We start from the raw sequence: 18,824 nt of genomic DNA, 5'->3' as shown, positions 1-18,824 counted from the left end.
GTCATTTTAACTGACTTGTGTTTTGTGTTACATTCTGCCTCAGGGCGAAGTGGAAAGCTAGCATTATGTGGGCCGAAACTAGAGCTTCGTAATTATTTTTTTATCCTAATGGGAATTGTTCCCCTCTCTAAAACTAGATCTCTTGGCCCGCCCATGGCACTCTTCATATAAAGCATGCGCTTGTTCAGGTGATTGCTGCACATCCGTTTCATACAGCCATCCCGATACTTTCTTGCGGAGACGGGATATTTGCACAAGCAGCTGTAAGAGACAAGAGGCTAGTTTTGCTTGCATTAAGATCACCTCCAGCCTCTGCGAAGAGAGGACAGCTGTTGCTGCTGCTGCTGCTGCTGCTGTGGGGAAGAGCAGCAGGCAGACTTCCTGCAGGGATCCAAAACAGCAAGGAACTGTTCCCAGATTTTTATTCCAGGAACCTGAAGTCTGAAGAAGGGCCACAGCTGCATCCGAAATGAGGTGCTTTGGGGGAAGGTAGAAGGCATTAGAAGAGGGGTGGGTGGGGTAACACATACTGAAAAATAAAGAAGGTTGGACTAAAAACATAGGTTGATATATATGGAAAGTGTGCTTTTTTAACTGTACAGTGGGTAGTATAAAACGTAAGTCTGAGTAGACCCTCTGAAATAATGAACTTAACTTACCCACAGTATGACTTAGTTTTACACCACTCAATAGTAATTTTGGCATAAATCACTTTGCATATCAAAAATGTGTGCAATGGTGGATTGGATTCAGATTTAAACCTCAGAGAGAGAGAGAGCGCAGACATGTTAAAAGGCTTGTATTTGGCTACAAAGATCAGTGTACTCATTCTTGCTTTGTGTATGAGATGTGTGTGTGTGTGTGTGTGTGTGTGTGTGTGTGTGTAGATAGATAGATAGATTAGATAAAATATATGAACATGGAGATGAATTGCACCAACTGCCTTGTACCTGTTTATATTTTATTTTTGGTGTGTCCTTATCTACCTTCCTCTTTAATATTATTAAACACTTTTGGCAGTCATGCTTCCTCACCAACTTGTGGCTTTTAAAAGACTACACTGTCATTTTCTTAGCCACCAGGTATAATTTTGAATAAGCATTTTACTTTTAATGAAACGGAAGAGATTGAAAGTTGCATCAGTCTTGTTCCCCCAAAGTATAAAAAGATGTTGAGTCTGACAGTGATGTGCGTGTCAGTCAGGCTGCAGGTTGGATGCATGCATAAAATAAAAAGCCCTTCCCAAAGAAAAATTATATGTGAGATAGAGAGAGTCAAATTGAAAAATCTCGGTTGGTACCCTTCTTGTGGAAACCTAGTGTCCTGTGTTCTTGGTTCCTGCTGAAAACCTTTGCGTTTAGATAAGCCTACCCAGATGTTTAGAATGTTGAGGTAATTTCAATCTGTTTTAGCATTTAAACTTTTGTATGTTTTAAAATAGTGGTGTGGTTTTTTCTTGATTTTACTGTTTTATCTTTTGTAAACTTCTTTAAGGTTTTTGTGTGTTTTTTTACAATCAAGTGGTGTATACATTTTATGGGGTGGGGGAAGTTCTGACAATGTTTTTCATTGTGTGAGCATCTACCTGCAGTCCAAAGTAATCCAGCCCCAGACCACTGCTTCACCACCTCAATGAATAAGATCACATCCACACCATACATGTGAAATCACATTAGTTCCTCGACCCTATTTTTTTGGGGGGGGACTGTAGTTTACCCCTCACGGTGCTATACCCGCCATACCCTGTGTAGTGCAGGGGTTCTTAAACTGCAGTTCATGGACCACTCGTGGTCAGCAAGTGGTCTGCGGCAGGTGGCCTATGGAAGGTCTGTAAAAACACAATTAAAGACCATCCAGCACAACTGCTACAAAAGGCAAGAAAAATCGTTAAATGGTTGGCCAAGACACTTGGCAGTTTTCAGGTGGTCCGGGGGGGGGGGAATCTTGGGGACCACTGATGTAGAACATATGCTAAAGAAGCATAATTCTGGTCACGTAACTGAAGATTTAGTAGGTTAATGACCAATTATAATTTGCAGCCCTATTGGCTAGAATCAAGCAAGTATCTGCTGGGGGTGGCTGAAGTTAGAATATTGTATAAAACAAGGAATGATGGCAATGGCTCTAGGGCAACTGCCTTATGTTTGTATTGTTAAGGAATGCCCTGATAACAGTGGCTCAGAAACTGATAATGGTGATAGGGAGGAATATTTATGTCAAGTGCTTAATTACTACAGTTTGTGTGTTGTGAAGCATTTCCCTGACTGAGTACTTTTGTGAGCTCTTTGATCACTCCTTCATTCTTGTAGTGATGCTTTTATGATTCATTCTGAGCTCTATTTTGACCCTGTCTAAAATTGCCACCATGGTTTGTAGTAGGCTTAATGTATGGGAACCCTTCCCTACCTTCCTGTTATACTTGAAGAAGGGCATGATAGCCCAACCCTAAATATGGGGTCATAATTGCCGCATGCATATGACCCTTGATGTTGTCCCCTGTTAAAATACTATTTAGTAGCAGAGCTTGAGGGAAAAGTAACCTGGTGAGTTACGCCAGTCTGAGTCGGCATTGTGACTTGAATATATACCGTATTGTTCGCCCTATAGGACGCACTTTTTCCCCTCCAAAAATGAAGGGGAAATGTGTGTGCGTCCTATGGGGCGAACGCAGGCTTTCACTGAAGCCTGGAGAGCAAGAGGGGTCTGTGGGCACCGACCCCTCTCGCTCTCCAGGCTTCGCGGACCTCTCCGCAAGCAGCGGGATTGCTCCCGCTGCTTGCGGAGAGTTGCCAGCATGCCGAAGCCTGCGCGCGCTGAGATCAGCGCGCCCAGGCTTCGCAGACCTCTCCGCAAGCAGCGGGAGCGCTCCCGCTGCTTGCGGAGAGTTGCCAGCATGCCGAAGCCTGCGCGCACTGAGATCAGCGCGTCCAGGCTTCGCGGACCTCTCAGCAAGCAGCAGGAGCCAGCGCTGGGCTCCCACGGCTTGCAGAGAGCTGCCTGTTTGGGGGCTGGGGTCGGGGGAAGCTCAGGCCTCCCCTGCCCCAGCCCCGCGCCTGGGGGGGAAATAATTTTTTCCCCTTTATTTCCCCCCAAAAAACTAGGTGCGCCTTATGGGACGGTGCGTCCTATAGGGCGAAAAATACGGTAGATACAGATACAGTGGTAGCTCGGTTTTCGAACATCTCCATTGATGAACATTTCGGTTTTCAAACACCATAAACCTGGAAGTGAATGCTTCAGTTTTCGAACATGCCTTGGAAGTTGAACATGCCACGCAGCTTCTTCTGAGTGCAAGATGCTGAGGCCTAGCTGTCGGCTATTGAGTTTTCGGTTTTCGAACGTTTCAGAACTCGAACAGTTTTCCGGAATGGTTTACGTTCGAAAACCAAGGTACCGCTGTATAGCTATGGAGTGGCATAATGATATCTGCTAGATTTTGGATCCAGCTCCATGCTACTGACATTGTCCTGCAATCTAAATTAGTATTGAGTTCTGTACTACTGACAGCATTCCTGTTTTTCTGACTAAGGAGCTGAATTCCGTGGTGGCTATAACTAGCTTTGTTGCAGCCCTTGAAAACTGAGTACAAACTGCCTTGAATATGCATACAAGTTATTTCTACTCTATTCCAAAGTAGTTATCTTTGTTTTCTAAAGGAATCTCATTGTTATTTAAAAATCGGGAATATACGATAGGTTCCTTGCCTGATAGAAGGATACTACCTAATGATCTACAATTGGAGATCATTTTCAAATCCTAAGAGGGCAATCCTAACAGAGCCAGTGTGGTGCTGCAGAGAGTGTGTTGGACTGGGACCTGGGAGACCAGGGTTCAAATCAGCCATGACGCTCGCTAGGTGACCTTGTGACAGTCACTTTCTTTCAGCCTAGCCTGCTTCACAGTGCGATTATGAGAATGCAGTGGGAAAGTGAAGATTTATGTATACCACCTCAAACTCCTGGGAGGAAAGCTAGGACAAAAATAACGATAGCTACAGACATATCCCTGAAAAACAGATGGTGGGGACAGCCAGAGAAGGCTATTGCTATCGTTCCCTGTTTGCGATCTCCAAACAGCATCTCTCTGGCTGTTGTCTGACGAGGAATTTGCGGCTTGACAGACTTGGCTGAATCTAGAAGGCAGTTCTTAGGAATGATAACCTTGAATTGACATTTCAGGAGTAAAGGATCCTCTGAACCTATGGGGTACTTACTATGTATTTGGATTGCTTTTAAAGATTTGGTGCTGTAATATTGATGTAATATTTTGAAAACAGTTATTGGTGACAATTATGACCAAGTGTATTATGGAGTCATCCTGTTTAGTGTTCAAGTCAGCCACATCCTCCTCCCAGGATACCTTATTCTATTACCCCCTTCTGGTTTTCCTTTCCAACAGTTGGCTGGCATTCCTTGCATGCTCCAGCCTCATTGTGCTGTTTCTGGGCTTTCCCCTTATGATCCCCCCCCCCAAGATTTGTTGTATGTCTGCAAATGTTGAGCTTCTCCAAGGCTGCTGAGACCTCCTGTTGTAGGTGGGTGGTTCCATTTTTGTTACATAAACAATACTCCTTTCCCCTGAAAGTTGGAAGTGAAGAGGATGGTGCAATTGCTGGAACAACTAAAAGCAACAGGATTCTGTATGCTAGAATGCTTGCTAAGGATGCAGGAGAGTTTAGTACTGGTGTTTGTTTGTTGGGATTTAGGTTAATAACATATCTTCTATTACACGCACGCGCACACACACACACACTTTGGTTGGACATTCAAACAGGTAGGAACAATCTGGGACAGTAATTGTAAGTGGCTTAACTTTCTCTAGGGTAAAAGTGCTTTCTGATGTGTTTTATTCCACAACGATGCCTATAAAATCACTAAAGCCTATTTGTAGGGAGTGAGTGAGAACACCTGGTATAAAATGTTGTTAAGAACATTCTTCTGAGCTCAGAACGACTTCAATTGCTTCTTTCAAAGGATGTTTAGGCCATTTGACTGTCATTGCCTGTGGCAGCTTGGAAGAATTTATAGAGCCTGCACTCCCACTAAATTTGTTGCAGGCAAGATGAACTAACACACCAAAATTTCTCTAATCAGGCTGCATGAGAGATCTTAAAATCTAGTTTCAAAAAGCTGACCATTCAGTGGATATTGGATGCCTCTAATATTTAAAACTCTTTCTTTTACCATATTGGCCCAAATATAAGCCACACCCAAATATAAGCAGCACCTTTAAAATTCAAGGGGGGGAAAGAAAAAAAAACCTGAATATAAGCCACTCCCTTAAAATTCTGCAGTTCCGTTTTACTGTATGTCAGTTTCAGCAATGATATTGTAAAAGCCAATTTTTGTAAAAAGGTAAAGGTAAAGGACCCCTGACAGTTACAGTTAAGTCCAGTCACAGACGACTCCGGGGTTGCGGCGCTCATCTCACTTTACAGGCCGAGGGAGCTGGCATTTGTCTGCAGACAGCTTTTCCGGGTCATGTGGCCAGCATGACTAAGCTGCTTCTGAAAACCAGAGCAGCGCACGGAAATGCCGTTTACCTTCCTGCTGAAGCGGTACCTATTTATCTACTTGCACTTTTTTTTTGGTGTGCTTTCGAACTGCTAGGTTGGCAGGAGCTGGGACCGAGCAACGGGAGCTCACTCCATCATGGGGATTCGAACTGCCGACCTTATGATCGACAAGCCCAAGAGGCTCAGTGGTTTAGACCACAGCGCCACCCACGAATTTAAGTTGCACTTTAACTTTTCATAGTTGGAATTTGGGAAAAAGAAGTGAGGCTTATATTCAGGCCAATACGGTACTATTAGAATTTGTAAAATTACGTCCTTAGCCAGTCAAAGTAGTCAGCACTGATGGTTTACAGCAGTCCTCCCTAAGCTGGTGTTCTCCAAATTTTGGAATAGAATTCCCATAATCCCAAACACTGGCCTTTGCTGGCTGGGGTTGTTCAGAGTTGTAGACTCCCCCCACCCCCTTCTCAGCATGGCTTCTGAGAGATCACAGGTTAGATTCAAATTGCTTGTAAACTCTTTCAAGTTTGTTACACTAAAAAGGCCCTCAGGACGAAAGAGAAGAAACCCAAACTAGCCCAAATGAGCTTAAACAGCTTGAAATCTCTCTCTTTCAGGTGTGTTTGTGTGAACTGCAAGTGCTGTCCTTGGCTGATCTCACAGTTGGCTTTAATATGCTTGATCTGTACCTTTCACTGTAAACAAGTTAATGTTCAATGAAATGGGAACAGTTCTCCCCCTTATGATGTCAGGGCTGTGTTTTGCAATAAGTGCCACATTTCTTGCTATTGAAGCCATTTCTCCACCAAAAGAGAAATAATCTCAGTGCTTGCATGTCTACTTGAGCTGTGTCATTAGGGGTGGGTGTTGGGAACTGGTGGTGGAGCACTTGGTCACACTTAAGAGCTACAACATGCTGGCTTGTTCCTGAAATTTTTAATTAGTCACAGGTCTCTGCAGGGTCAGCGGGTGAAAAATGAATAAGCAGAGCCAAGTGACTGTTAATGAAACACAGCACACAGAGCGGTTTAGTTCAGAAACAATTGCCATTCTTTCGCTTCAGTTTTTATACTCCCAAGTGTCTGTATACTTGATGATTTCCTCTGTAGGAGTAAGGTATAAACCTTTTTTTAAAGAACAAAAATAAAAAACCCCAGTTGGTATTTGCAGATCAGAGGCTGTGTTTACATTACAATAAAAATATTGGATACTACTATATTAGCTTCCAAACAACTCTAATGCTGTGTTTAATAATTTATCTATCTCCATCGGTTTTTTGTTTGTCCTTGTGTGCACTTCTTGCTGAGAGAGGAATCGGGGCAAACTTTTACAAGTGTTCCCCATATCATGGGGGCTCCTTCCTAGTTGCACAATCCCGTGCTATGCAGTTGTGTGTATGAATAGTGCAACCACATGAATGGAGAAGACTGAATGGGTTATTTCCAGACAAGTACCCTTTTGTGAGGCTACTGATTGGCTGAGAAAGCTCTGCATGACTGGACCTGCCAATGTGGGCATACTCTTCATACATTGACCCTGCACTATGTCCTTTATGCTTGTTATACAGTTACGCTTAGCAGTCTCACAATTCATAAATAATATACTTCACAACCTGTTGAATTGTCTGTGGACAACTAGATTTTGGTTTGATTTTCTTCATTGAGGCACTGAGTTTAACACTTGCCGGAGAGCTGTTTTCACCTACTCTTGAGAAAGCAATGAACTGGAGGGTCTGTCAGTTCAGCTGCTGCATTGCATGAAACCAGAGAACAATAATAATAATGCGGTGCTGGCCAATATTTCGAAACTGATGTCCAGTCAACCCAGCATTCTTCTCATATTGCATGGGTTTTTGAGCATCAGTGATAAGCTGATGATTCCCTTGCATTAGTATTTATCGTAGGAGAAGATGATGCCCAGCAACATTTCTAGAAGAATATGGTAAAGCTCATATTGAGCGCACAACCCTAGAGTCTGTCAAGACTGGCCCGTACAGGCAGAGGTACCTTTACCTTTTACCATATTGAGCTATTATATCGAGTCAAACCATTGGTTTATCTGGGCTAGTTACTTGCAGAGGCCTTTCCCATCACTGCTACCTGATTATTTTAACTGGAAATGGCAGGGATTGAATCAGGGACTTTCTATTCCACTACTTAAGCTATGCCTCTTCCCTAACTCACAAAGGAGAGGACAAAAAGCCACAAATGTCATTCGACTCAGCTCCTTCTGGATAATCCCTAGCAACAGTAGGTTTTAGGTACCTGAACTGCAGGCTATAATTCAAACCTGGGCATTGCATATATTATGAATAAGTTTAAATGTCTAGTTTTGATCATGAGTTACTGAGTTTGTTGCAAGCGGTATAGTGATCGTTTAATCTGTAGAGGTGGCACTCAGCTAAATTTTATGCAGAGTAGATAAACTGTAATGGACCTAACTTAGTCACATTCATTAATTTCAGCCAGTAAGGCTTAGATATTTGATACTTGTATTCCGGGGAATGCAATAATAATAAAAATAATATATATAGTTACAATAAATATGTGGCAAAACTTCCATTGACTTTAATTGCCTGCCCTTAGAGTATAATTGAGCAAATGTCTAATAAATAACGATGAGTTTGTTTTCTCTCCCTTAGGGCCAACAAGCCAGAGATGTCCGACAAAATGTCAAGTTTCCTGCATATTGGAGACATATGTTCTTTGTACGCAGAGGGATCAACAAATGGATTTATCAGCACGTTGGGGTAAGTGAGCCATTTTTCAGGTGCTGCAGGGTGTGTTTAATGAGCTGGCAGTGGAGGAAAAATAGGCATGGTTGTCTAGAAGCCAACGCTGTCATCGCCATGTGTTTAACAGCGCTGGGTGTCTCTTTCCTTCCCTGCAGCTATAAATCCTGGGATAAGAAGTTTCCCAGGTGAGTGAATCTGCTTCAGCAGAATCTAAACATTTCACTTAACGTAGATTTTTAAAAAAAACAACTGCAGCAGCTTCTTCATCTTCATTTTGTTGCTCAGGGCAGAATATTGAAGCCCGGAGCTCTGTGGTTTACTATCTAGATGAGGAACTGGCAGCGGAATCCAAAGAGAGAATAACACTATGTCATTGCCTTCTGCTTCTTAGGGGGCATGCTTTATTACCGAGAAAATTGAGGAAACAGTGAGATGAGGGACCAGAATGGAGCTTATTGGCATGATAGCAAATTGAACGACAGTAGGGAACCTGAAACTATTCTCTAGCCTAATGTGGAAGGTTGTATGAAGAGATAGTGTGCCGAGCACGATGATGAGACCCTTGACAGGGCAAATACTAATGATGGAACTTCTTCTATTTTACAACCTCCTGGCTGAATTACTGCAAGGTGTTTATATGTGTGGCTGCCCTTAAACAGTTCCAGAGCTTCCACTAGTACAGAATTTGGCTGCTAGGATACTGGCAGGTTTCCCAAATTGATCCGTGTTACATCAGTTCTAAAGGAACTCCCTTGACCCCCCACTTGCTACTAAGTCTAATTCATGGTGCTGATATATAAAATGAAAGTAAAATATTCTCAGAAATTTATAAGAGATAACATAAACTAATATGTGTAAAATTATGCTCCTCAGAGACCAGAACTGTGCTCCTCTTGAGTTGTGTGCCCTAGGGGCAGCCTAATTAGCCTAATGATAGCATTGGCCCTGCTGGGATGCCAAATGTCTGAAGGAGTGCCATATCAACCTGCCCGTGTGCTAACTGGAACTGTCTCACACATGTTCAAAAGGGAGGGCCTTCTCTGTGGTGGCATCCTACCTGTGGAAGGCCCTCTTGAGGGAATTAAACCTGGCACCAACAGTGTATTCTTTTCAGCAGCAGGTGAAAACCTTTTAATTTTCCCATGCATTCTAGAACAATGCCTATATCTGTTGAATGGTTTTATTCCCCTTTTTCTTGTTGCGTTTTTGTAATTTTAAAACTCCTTGTCTGCTGCCCTGGACTCCAATTTTTGATGAAAGGTGGATCATGATTAAATAAATAAGAATAAAGCTATGTTTTGAAGACATATTAGCACATCCTGCTAATTCTATCTGGGCAGAAGCACTCAAAGAGGACATGGAGAGATAGTCTCAAGGGCCACTTAGAGAGGTCTAGAGGGCCACATTTGGCCTGCAGGCCTTAAGTTCCCCTCCCCTGCACTAAATGTTGAGTCCTCTGAGGAAAGTTGATGAAAAAGGTTGTGCATTGTTAAATATGATTCTCTCCCCACTCCTACCAACCTGTATAATTAATTCATATGTGGAAGAAGTGTTTTGGTGTATTTTCTTTTCTTTTTTCCTATGTAATGACATAAGTTTAAGCTTTCTGGCCTGGGCTTCTCTCCTCCTCCTCGGCAGAATTAATTTGTGTGTTTTGAGGATCCCAGTGTGAAGTTCTAGAAGCAGATGTCCAATACAGTCAGAGTATATACCTGGCTTTCGACCAAGTGAAGAGGCCTGGCGCCTGACATATCTACCATCTGGGAAGCGTTGGACCTGGACTGTTTTAACACACTAATACCCCCCCACACCACCGGTAGAATTCTATCAGTTATATTTTATCTGCACAATCAGAATGAATTTCTGGAACCAAAATGCCTTTTCTGTGCAGCCTGAGTAGGAGCAGTCACCATTAAGAAAAAGAGGTCTGAATAGGCCAATAGATATGTGGTCTCTCCCTGGGTAAACTTATTGTTTTTCTTTAAATTCTCAAAGTTCTATTCCTAGCTCAAGGTTTCATCTGAACTAGTTGGATGTTTAACTGAGAATCAATCACAGTCTGACAGTCATTCGAAAAAATAAGACTTTATAGACACCCCCCAAAGTGGCAACTAGACGTTCTGTTTTGGTGACTTCAACCTTGGTTTAAGGAGCCATTTAGTGCCTGGCTTATAGATCCGAGTTTCTAACACTGCTCCCAGAGCTAGACACCACCTCAGGTGACAAAATAACTTGCTCAGCCTTGGATACGATATTTGTTGTTCTGCCTTGGGCAGCAAACAGTCGAGCTGGCCATTAACCACCAGAACACCCTTTCGGAGCAACCGTGCAAGGGTTTACATGTTAAGAGCTCAAGAACAATGGGAACTGAATATAGCTAAACACAGTAATGATATTTTGTTCAAGTAAATATTTCTCTGAAGCTGAATCCTGCTTAATATTCCTGTGAGATGATGACTTGAAGCTTAATCACAGCCTTGCTTCTGCTTTTCTAAATACAGTGCTCCAATGGCTTTGGTTCCTAGTTTGTAATATACCTAATTGCCTTTTGAACACTAAGCAAGCTGTGTAATCTTTGTTTTGATTATCTGTTTGCCTGGAATAAGGCTCCCTTGCCTGTGATCTATTTTTGGAACAAGGTGAATCTTTCAGCTGCTAGAATTAGCTGTCTGGATGCTTTTTGCAAGACTTTTTTTGAACTTCATAAAATTAGGGTGGCTTCTTGCTTTGATACTCAGTTCCTCCTACCCTTTCCTGAGCAAGTCTTTCCCCATCCTTTGATACTTCTGGGGAGGTGGGAGGGCAGATGCAACAGAGAATTTCAGCAGATTCACCTTTTCACGTCATTGCGCTGTAGCAGTGAATAGCTGTCTAGCTGATATTCCCTCTTGCTTTAAAGTTACAGAAGCAATGTTCCCTATTGCATTGGGTGTTTTTAACCTCCTTATCCCCTATTGCGGATAAAGGTCGAGTATGTCCTTATTCATAGTCTCAGAGCGTATGTTAGTCCTGTTAAAGCAATACTAAGGCTGAGAGCAGGATACTTTCCTTCCTTTTTGAACTTTAGTTTAGAGAGAAGGGGGGTGAAGAGTTGTGAGGGAGCCATATAACATTTATTTCCCTCATATGAAAGCCCTGGGGTGGAAGGTTGTTTTTCATTTGTCAAGGGCTCAAGTCATAACTACAAGTCCTAAGCAGAATTTCTATGATGTGTGACTGACTGGACCGCCGAATCCATTAAGAAGACGTTTTTAAAAATAACTAACAGTATCAACATATCTTCAGGGCATTACAGTGGTACCTCAGGTTACAGATGCTTCAGGTTACAGACACTTCAGGTTACAGACTCCGCTAACCCAGAAATAATACCTCAGGTTAAGAACTTTGCTTCAGGATGAGAACAGAAATCGCATGGTGGCAGCACGGTAGCAGCGGGAGGCCCCATTATCTAAAGCGGTACCTCAGGTTAAGAACAGTTTCAGGTTAAGAACAGACCTCCAGAACGAAGTTCTTAACCTGAGGTACCACTGTACCTAGTTTACACATAGTGGTGAGCTGACCAGGTGCAGAAAGAGCCAACATGCTTGGCTCCTCCCAGTCCGTTAACTCAGTGTAGCTCAGCAGCGAAGGCAAAATTTGGCTTAACATGTCATCAAATTGTGATTGAGTGCCCCCTTCCTTCACCACAATCATTAGCAAAGAACAAACCACGGGTATAAGTCATGATTAAGGAAGAGAAAGCTCAAGCGTGGCATGCTGCGTTGAGCTACAAGGAAGAGCAAAGTGGCTGGGATCTCCTCCCTAAAAACCAGCATGTTTATTCATTTGTGCTAGGTCATGGTTTGGCTTGCTGCTGCAAACATGGCCAATGAAACTAACGTTCCTATGGACTACACAGATTGTTGTTGAATGCCTCCCTGGTGGAGTTATTTTCACTTTAAGTGGCTTACAGTGTGCTCCTAAGTGTGTATACTTGGAATTATTCACAGGATATATAAACAATTGCATATATAAATATATATATAAAACCACTGCATACATTGTAATTTTTTTGCCATTAACTCTTCTCACGAACCAAGGAATCTTATTGGAATCTTATCTCTGTTATGGTCTTTCTTGCTGCACATTCCTACAGAAAATAAAATATTGAGACTGGAAGAGCATGCTGGGAAAATAAAAATTTAGAAGGGGAAGAAGGCCAAGATGGCGCCTCATCTTCTGCCTTCCTAAATCTGCAGCTGAACTCTATTACTTTGAGACCCTGAAAGCTGCCATTAGAATGTCTTCATGAAGTATCCCTGCCTTGGCTAGTGGAACACTTGGATAGACAATAGACTTTCTTTACAGTACTTGGTTCTTCTGAATGTCAGAGGTTTATCAATAGATGATGAGAATGGATTTGAGCACTGTGGTGTACAATAATAGTGGTTTCTTTTCCTTTCCTGTTTCTCTGCATCAAAGTATGTCTGAAATACTCCCTCTCTGGGGACTTTCTGTCTTCCATGTTAGCAGGGACTTAGAGCAGAACCTTCTTTCTGCTGGAAAGCATTTCCAAAGAGGTCTTAAAAATAAATAAACGTCTTTTGCTGTAGTCTATCAGGCTAAGGCAATTTTATTCAGACTGGCATATGGAATATGAGACTTTATGGATGCTCTGCTCATTTTTACAAAGTTGATACACTATTTGATAACCGCGGAACGCCTTCTCCAGAGAGAGTGGCTGTCAAATATTCCTTGTGCTTTAATAGTCTAATGAAAACATACCTCTTCCACCTGGCTGACTGCTACAAATGTAACTCTTTTTGTTTTATACTTTGCAATGCCTCTTTAAACTGAAGTAAATCAACAGATACACTGTTATTTATTGATCACCAAAGTCCATTTTATTACTGCAAACATAATAATTAGAGGGAAAGAAATTCTGCAGGTGATGACCAGCTCATCAGCTTCTGGGTTCAAAGTATAAAACAGGGTCAACCATTCCTTTTGCTAAGTTAGATTGCTAATGTGAGCCATTGTTAGAGTCTGTGTGGTGCAGTTGTTAAAAGCTACCATGTTGGTCTACAGCTGGGGAGACCTGCGCTCAGATTCCACTCAGCTGTAGAACTCACTATATTTTCCATCCTAAATTTACTTCGCAAGGTTGTTGTGTAGAAGAAATGCAGGGGGAGGGATGAAAACGGAAGGGGAAGAACTCTGCAGCCAGCTTGAGCTCCTTGGAGAAAAGATGAGATACAAATGAAGGGGAAAAAGGCATAATAGCTCTAGTGCAAGATGGTTGATGGCTGCGTAAGCAGCCACTGGGCAAATCTGTATATGCTTCTAGCCAAGGAGAGCGGCTGAAATGATGGCATTTCAGATAGGGAGCTGGTTGAACTATATGTTGAACTTTGACTATATGTGTGAGAAGAGTTACATCAGAGTCTCTAAAGATCGAGGGAAGCTTTTAGCCACTTGAATGTCACTTGGTTGACTGTAAACATCTCTCATGCAAGCAAGACTTGGAGAGGAATATATTGGAAGGAATTCAGCGTCACGCTGAGGTAATTGTTCCATTTGGGTTAGCATTGCAGCTTGCCGGGTGGAATTATCTCCCCTCTCCTCTTCCCTTGCACTGTTCGGGGCGGGATTGGGGGGTTGGAAGAAGCCAAATTCAAGGGGGAAGAGCCCCCTTGCACAAGCCTATGGAGGGCTTCCATGGACATGACTCATTAGTTGGATCCTACCCATGGTGTTTGCACTCCTCACACTTTTTTTGTTTGTGGCAGTTAACTTCCACTTGTTAAAAATGTAAGGCAATTAATACACCGCTTCTCAGGCAGACCTCACAAAGCTGTTTATGATAACAATAAGCAGTGGTGGGAGTGGGTTTTAAATAACAGTGCTTTTTTGTGGCACTACTCACAAGTATGGAGTACCCTCGCCTCTTATTTTGCTGCCTATGGCGGCCATTTTGTGCATGGCATTTTTATCAATGTATGAATAGTGGCACCTTCCTTTTTACCAAAATGAAAAGCAGTAAAAAGTGTTATACTGAAATGGAGAAGACAGCTGTTGAGAAGTAGCTGCCATTGCCTCTTTTACTTTCCCCCCTGGGCAAGGTGGCCCCCCTGAAGCCCCTGTGGTAACTCTTGGAGGTGGGAGTGGCCACTCAGGGAGCTGTCTTCTACAGCCAAGTTCAGATTTATTTCTTGCATATTTTTTGGATACATTTGGATAACCTTTCCTTCTGAATGGATGGACTTAAGGGTGTCAATGTTGCTGTAGTTCAGAGTCAGCGCTTCCAGTCAGAACTGACAGAGCTCCTTACTAATAGAACTTAAACAGTTTATTTTAACATAAATCACAATGAAGACCCAGAGACTTGTAACTGCAGTCTGCAAACAACAACTAGGAGCTCTCCTTCTAAAGCTGTCTCTAGAAGGCAGGTGAACTTTTCTACAATTATTAATTCCTACCTCTCTCTGTACTGTGGCATGCACTTTACCATGGGTTCATAGCATTTAAATTAATTGAATTAAAATAGCTCCATTAGTGTGTTAGGTGAAGTAGAGTTCATTGAACTAAGTTTGTTCCAAAGTGAGGTGATTTAAAAAAAAATATCAAAAACACGTTTGGACATTTTTTCCTTTTTCCATGGAATTGAGACTGCTCTGCATGGGTCACCTCCATATTTTATCCTCTCAACAGCCTTGTGGGGTAGGTTAGGCTGAGAGGTAGTGACTGGCCAAAATTCTTCAGTCATTTTGTTTTGTGACTCAGGTGAGGATTCTAATATGTGTTTCCACATTCTAGTCAGTCTTTCTCAACCTCTGCACCACACTAGCTTACAAGCCTGTGAAGAAAACACAAAGCACTTTTAAACTTTCAGTTGAAGCTGTTTAGAAATCAGTCATTGCCTTCTTCAGTTTTCATTTGGAGACCAGTAATTTCCATATGTGAGGGACGCGGGTGGCGCTGTGGGTAAAAGCCTCAGCGCCTAGGGCTTGCCGATCGAAAGGTCGGCGGTTCGAATCCCCGCGGCGGGGTGCGCTCCCATTGTTCGGTCCCAGCGCCTGCCAACCTAGCAGTTCGAAAGCACCCCCGGGTGCAAGTAGATAAATAGGGACCGCTTACTAGCGGGAAGGTAAACAGCGTTTCCGTGTGTGGCTCTGGCTTGCCAGAGCAGCGATGTCACGCTGGCCACGTGACCCGGAAGTGTCTCCGGACAGCGCTGGCCCTCGGCCTCTTGAGTGAGATGGGCGCACAACCCCAGAGTCTGTCAAGACTGGCCCGTACGGGCAGGGGTACCTTTACCTTTACCTTTAATTTCCATATAATAGGACTTTTAAAATGGTGTCTGTCCTAAACGACATCTGTATTCTGTCATCCGAAGTAACCTGGATAAATGCTTACTTGTATATCAGTTTCACATTTCTGTGCAAACAAGGACATTTGTATTCTGAAAGGTGTAATGTTTAAGTCAGTCACAAATACCTTTATTTCATGATGTGTGATAGTTTCCATGTGCGAGAATCAGAGTAGTTCCACTACAGGTTTTAGCAATTACTTGGCCTGGATTTCTCAGCAAGCTGAGTCTGTGTATGCAGCTATAAAACATTACAACAGGTCTTGCTCTACATTGACAGTTTGCATTGGGCCTGTTTCAATAATTTTTTTGCATTTACTACAACTTTTCTGCGTCATCCTGGGTCCAGGAAGTTTACTGCAAATATCCGGATCTTTCTCCCCTCCCCCCCAATGCCATAAATCTGTTGGATGGTAGCCTACCTTTCACTGAGCAGGAGACACAGGAAGCAGTACTGAACAAAATCTAATTTTGTTCAGGGTCATAATGAGCACAGTAATTATTTGGGTACATCATCAGCCTCACAGAATCTTGAAATGAATTCATAAAGTTATTCATAAAGTGTGCTGGACTAGCTCAGTGTCTTAAAACCAGTACTGTGTACTTTGAAGATGGTACATGTTACCATGTACTTAGGAACAATGCTTCTGATGTAAAAAATGACCTGGAGTTTTGATACTGAATATTTTGATTTTTGTTTTCCAATCCATCTAAGGATCAGGAACCTGATCTCTCATTTCCCCACTTAACAGAAGATGAAATCAAATAGAAAAGTCACACACACACACACACACACACACACACACACACACTTTACTGACCACATTAAACTTTGACTTATATACTTAACCCATTTTATTGAGACTATTATTTTATGCTTAAAAAGGTTTGCGGTATCTATGTGTTGCACAGCAGGAAGAAAACGAACTCCACTCTGATCTTTGAAGAAAGGTGACTTTTGAACAGTGAATGGGTTTTAGTTCAACATTTTTTTAAGGAAGATGGTAAAAGGGACAGTCAATTCTGTTTAGCTCAAAATCTTGTGAAAAGTAAACTTTTCTTTAAACTTCATTGGCCATTTTTTTCATGTCACCGGTTCTCTGCCTTCTGTGGGATTTCAGTTTTTGGATAAAACTGTGCTCCAGTAGCAGATGGTGTGGTGCAGCAGCAGTCAGCCTTGTTGTAGAGAGGGTACGGGGGAGCAGCAAGGTCAGGTGCTTAATTAGCTCCCCCAGTTCATTTGCACCATGCCAAACTCAAGGCTGCCTTCTCTTCCCCTTCCGCATAAGCAGCAGTGATGTGATCAGCCAGAGGCCAAGTGAGTGCAGCCATCCCACCCTGCCATCTGCTTCTGCTGTGCTCATTCTTGTTTGCTGCATAAGGCTTCCAAACGTTTAGTGTGGTGCAATCCAGGGTGTTAACCTATTCATGCAGCAATCATTTGTCCACTGTAGGTGTGATGAAGAGTAGGTTTGAGCCTATTGTCCTTGCCTCTAACCTATTAGGTCTAAACAGAATTTGCATGACTACAAATGATTGGAGTGCTGATTTTTCCCCAGGGTTCCCAATCCCATGGAAAGCTAGGGCAGTTTTCTGACAATCTTTTAAATGCTTTCCATTTTTTCTCTCTTTCAGACTTGTGGATGACCGGTGTGTTGTACAGCCAGAAACAGGGGACCTTAACAACCCTCCAAAAAAATTCAGAGGTGAGATTTCTCAGCCATCTGCTGAAATGTTGATACGATACTCCTTTGTACTTGGGTTTAGCTTGTCCAAAATAACAGCTGCGCACATGAAACAATAGTTTCGGTTATTTGTTTGCAATATAATGGTGTTTTGTCTTTTGGGTTGAGGCTCCAAAGTTGGTGTGGGTTGCCAATACAAAGAGTATTGCCCTGAAGAAGCCTTGCACATTTGTTTTTATTGTACTTTAGCAGACTGACTTACCTCTTCTAAGAACCCACATAAATCTGAGAATGTGCAACAAGACATCTTTGTGACTAACAGGATGTCTGTGTAGTTTCACTTGCTTTTCTCCAGGTGTGAAGGATAATACTCATTCTAGGATTGAATAAACAAGCAAAAAAAGATGGGTTGGCAGACCATTGACTGACTCAGACATGACTCTTGGCTTAATCTCAGCAGTGTGTTGTGAACTTACAACCTTTCTCCTTTAGATTTTTATTTTATTTTATGCAAATGGTGGGCTTTGTCACAGGAATTAACCTAGTTCTTTTTAAACAGCAACTTTTCAGTTCACAAAAGTAAAATGGAGATATAACACTTGGTCTTCTTTTTTGAGGCAAATCTTGTTATAGTTTTTTTAATGTGTTTTATTTACTCCTTCTGGCACTTTGAAGTGACTGAATTCAATCATCCTCCATGGGGATATTAATTGAATTAGTGATGCTGCTGGGTGTTCTCATTGGTCTTTGATTTTCAATGACAAAAGACTCTGGTCTTTGGTTTATAAAAGAGGACTCTTGAATAAAGGTAACACAACTGTTAAATTCTCATCCAAGGAGTGTCCAGTAAGGCATTTATATCCTATATTCCTAGGTGAAACACATTTTATTTGGACCATTTTAGTATGATAGATTCCCCCCCCCCCCCAACCAACCATCCTACTACAAAATTATGTGTGCACTGAGTTGGTTGCACTGCAGTGGTGGAATTATGTGATCCACACAAAATTAAACCAATGTTGTGTTGATGAAACTTGAGTATTTAAAGGAGTTGTGAGTAGGTGGGTGTTTAATGGGGTACTTCAGACTAAATGGAAATAAAAGATCATCATATAGTGAGATACACCGGGGGCGGGGGGTGTAATTGCTGTTTCATGCATAACACAGTAGCTTCACATCTTGTTTTCAAGCAACCTGTACTTGGGTTATTAATCCCAGCTGAGGGTGTACTACTATTACTACTGCTGCTGCTGCTGCTGCTGCTACTAATAAGAATAAATGCAGAAACTACCTCTGTGTAGTAGTAGTAGTAGTAGTACTGTATGAAGCATTTTTTATGACTTAGAGCTAATGGTTTGGACACATACCTGGTAATTGCTGGAGGAAATGCAAGGTCTACTCAGTAGGGAACTCTGCAATGTCCACTTCTAAAGTAACTAGATATCATGTGTTTTCTTACTATGTGAACAAGCTGCACCAAGTCTTGGGTTTGTGTGCTTCTCTTCCCCACCCCACCCCCACCCCACTCCACCCCCCTCCTTT

The 18,824-nt window shown here is 42.3% G+C and overlaps 1 protein-coding gene across 8 annotated transcripts in view; it reads left to right on the top strand.

The window, feature by feature from the left end:
- Nucleotides 1-18,824, top strand: part of ITPR1 (inositol 1,4,5-trisphosphate receptor type 1) — a 213,411-nt gene that overhangs the window by 15,542 nt on the left and 179,045 nt on the right. For all 8 annotated transcript variants that reach the window (XM_053378134.1, XM_053378132.1, XM_053378129.1 and 5 more), the window contains 2 exons: nt 8,157-8,264; nt 17,233-17,303. In XM_053378134.1, the coding sequence (XP_053234109.1) occupies nt 8,173-8,264; nt 17,233-17,303 (163 nt within the window). In that variant the 5' untranslated portion in view covers nt 8,157-8,172. The remainder of the gene's footprint in view (nt 1-8,156; nt 8,265-17,232; nt 17,304-18,824) is intronic.

Source organism: Podarcis raffonei, chromosome 2 (assembly GCF_027172205.1).
Source record: "Podarcis raffonei isolate rPodRaf1 chromosome 2, rPodRaf1.pri, whole genome shotgun sequence".
In the NCBI taxonomy this organism is placed as follows: domain Eukaryota; kingdom Metazoa; phylum Chordata; class Lepidosauria; order Squamata; family Lacertidae; genus Podarcis; species Podarcis raffonei.
Note: the sequence above shows the minus strand (reverse complement) of the source record. Positions and strands in the feature narration are given on the sequence as shown.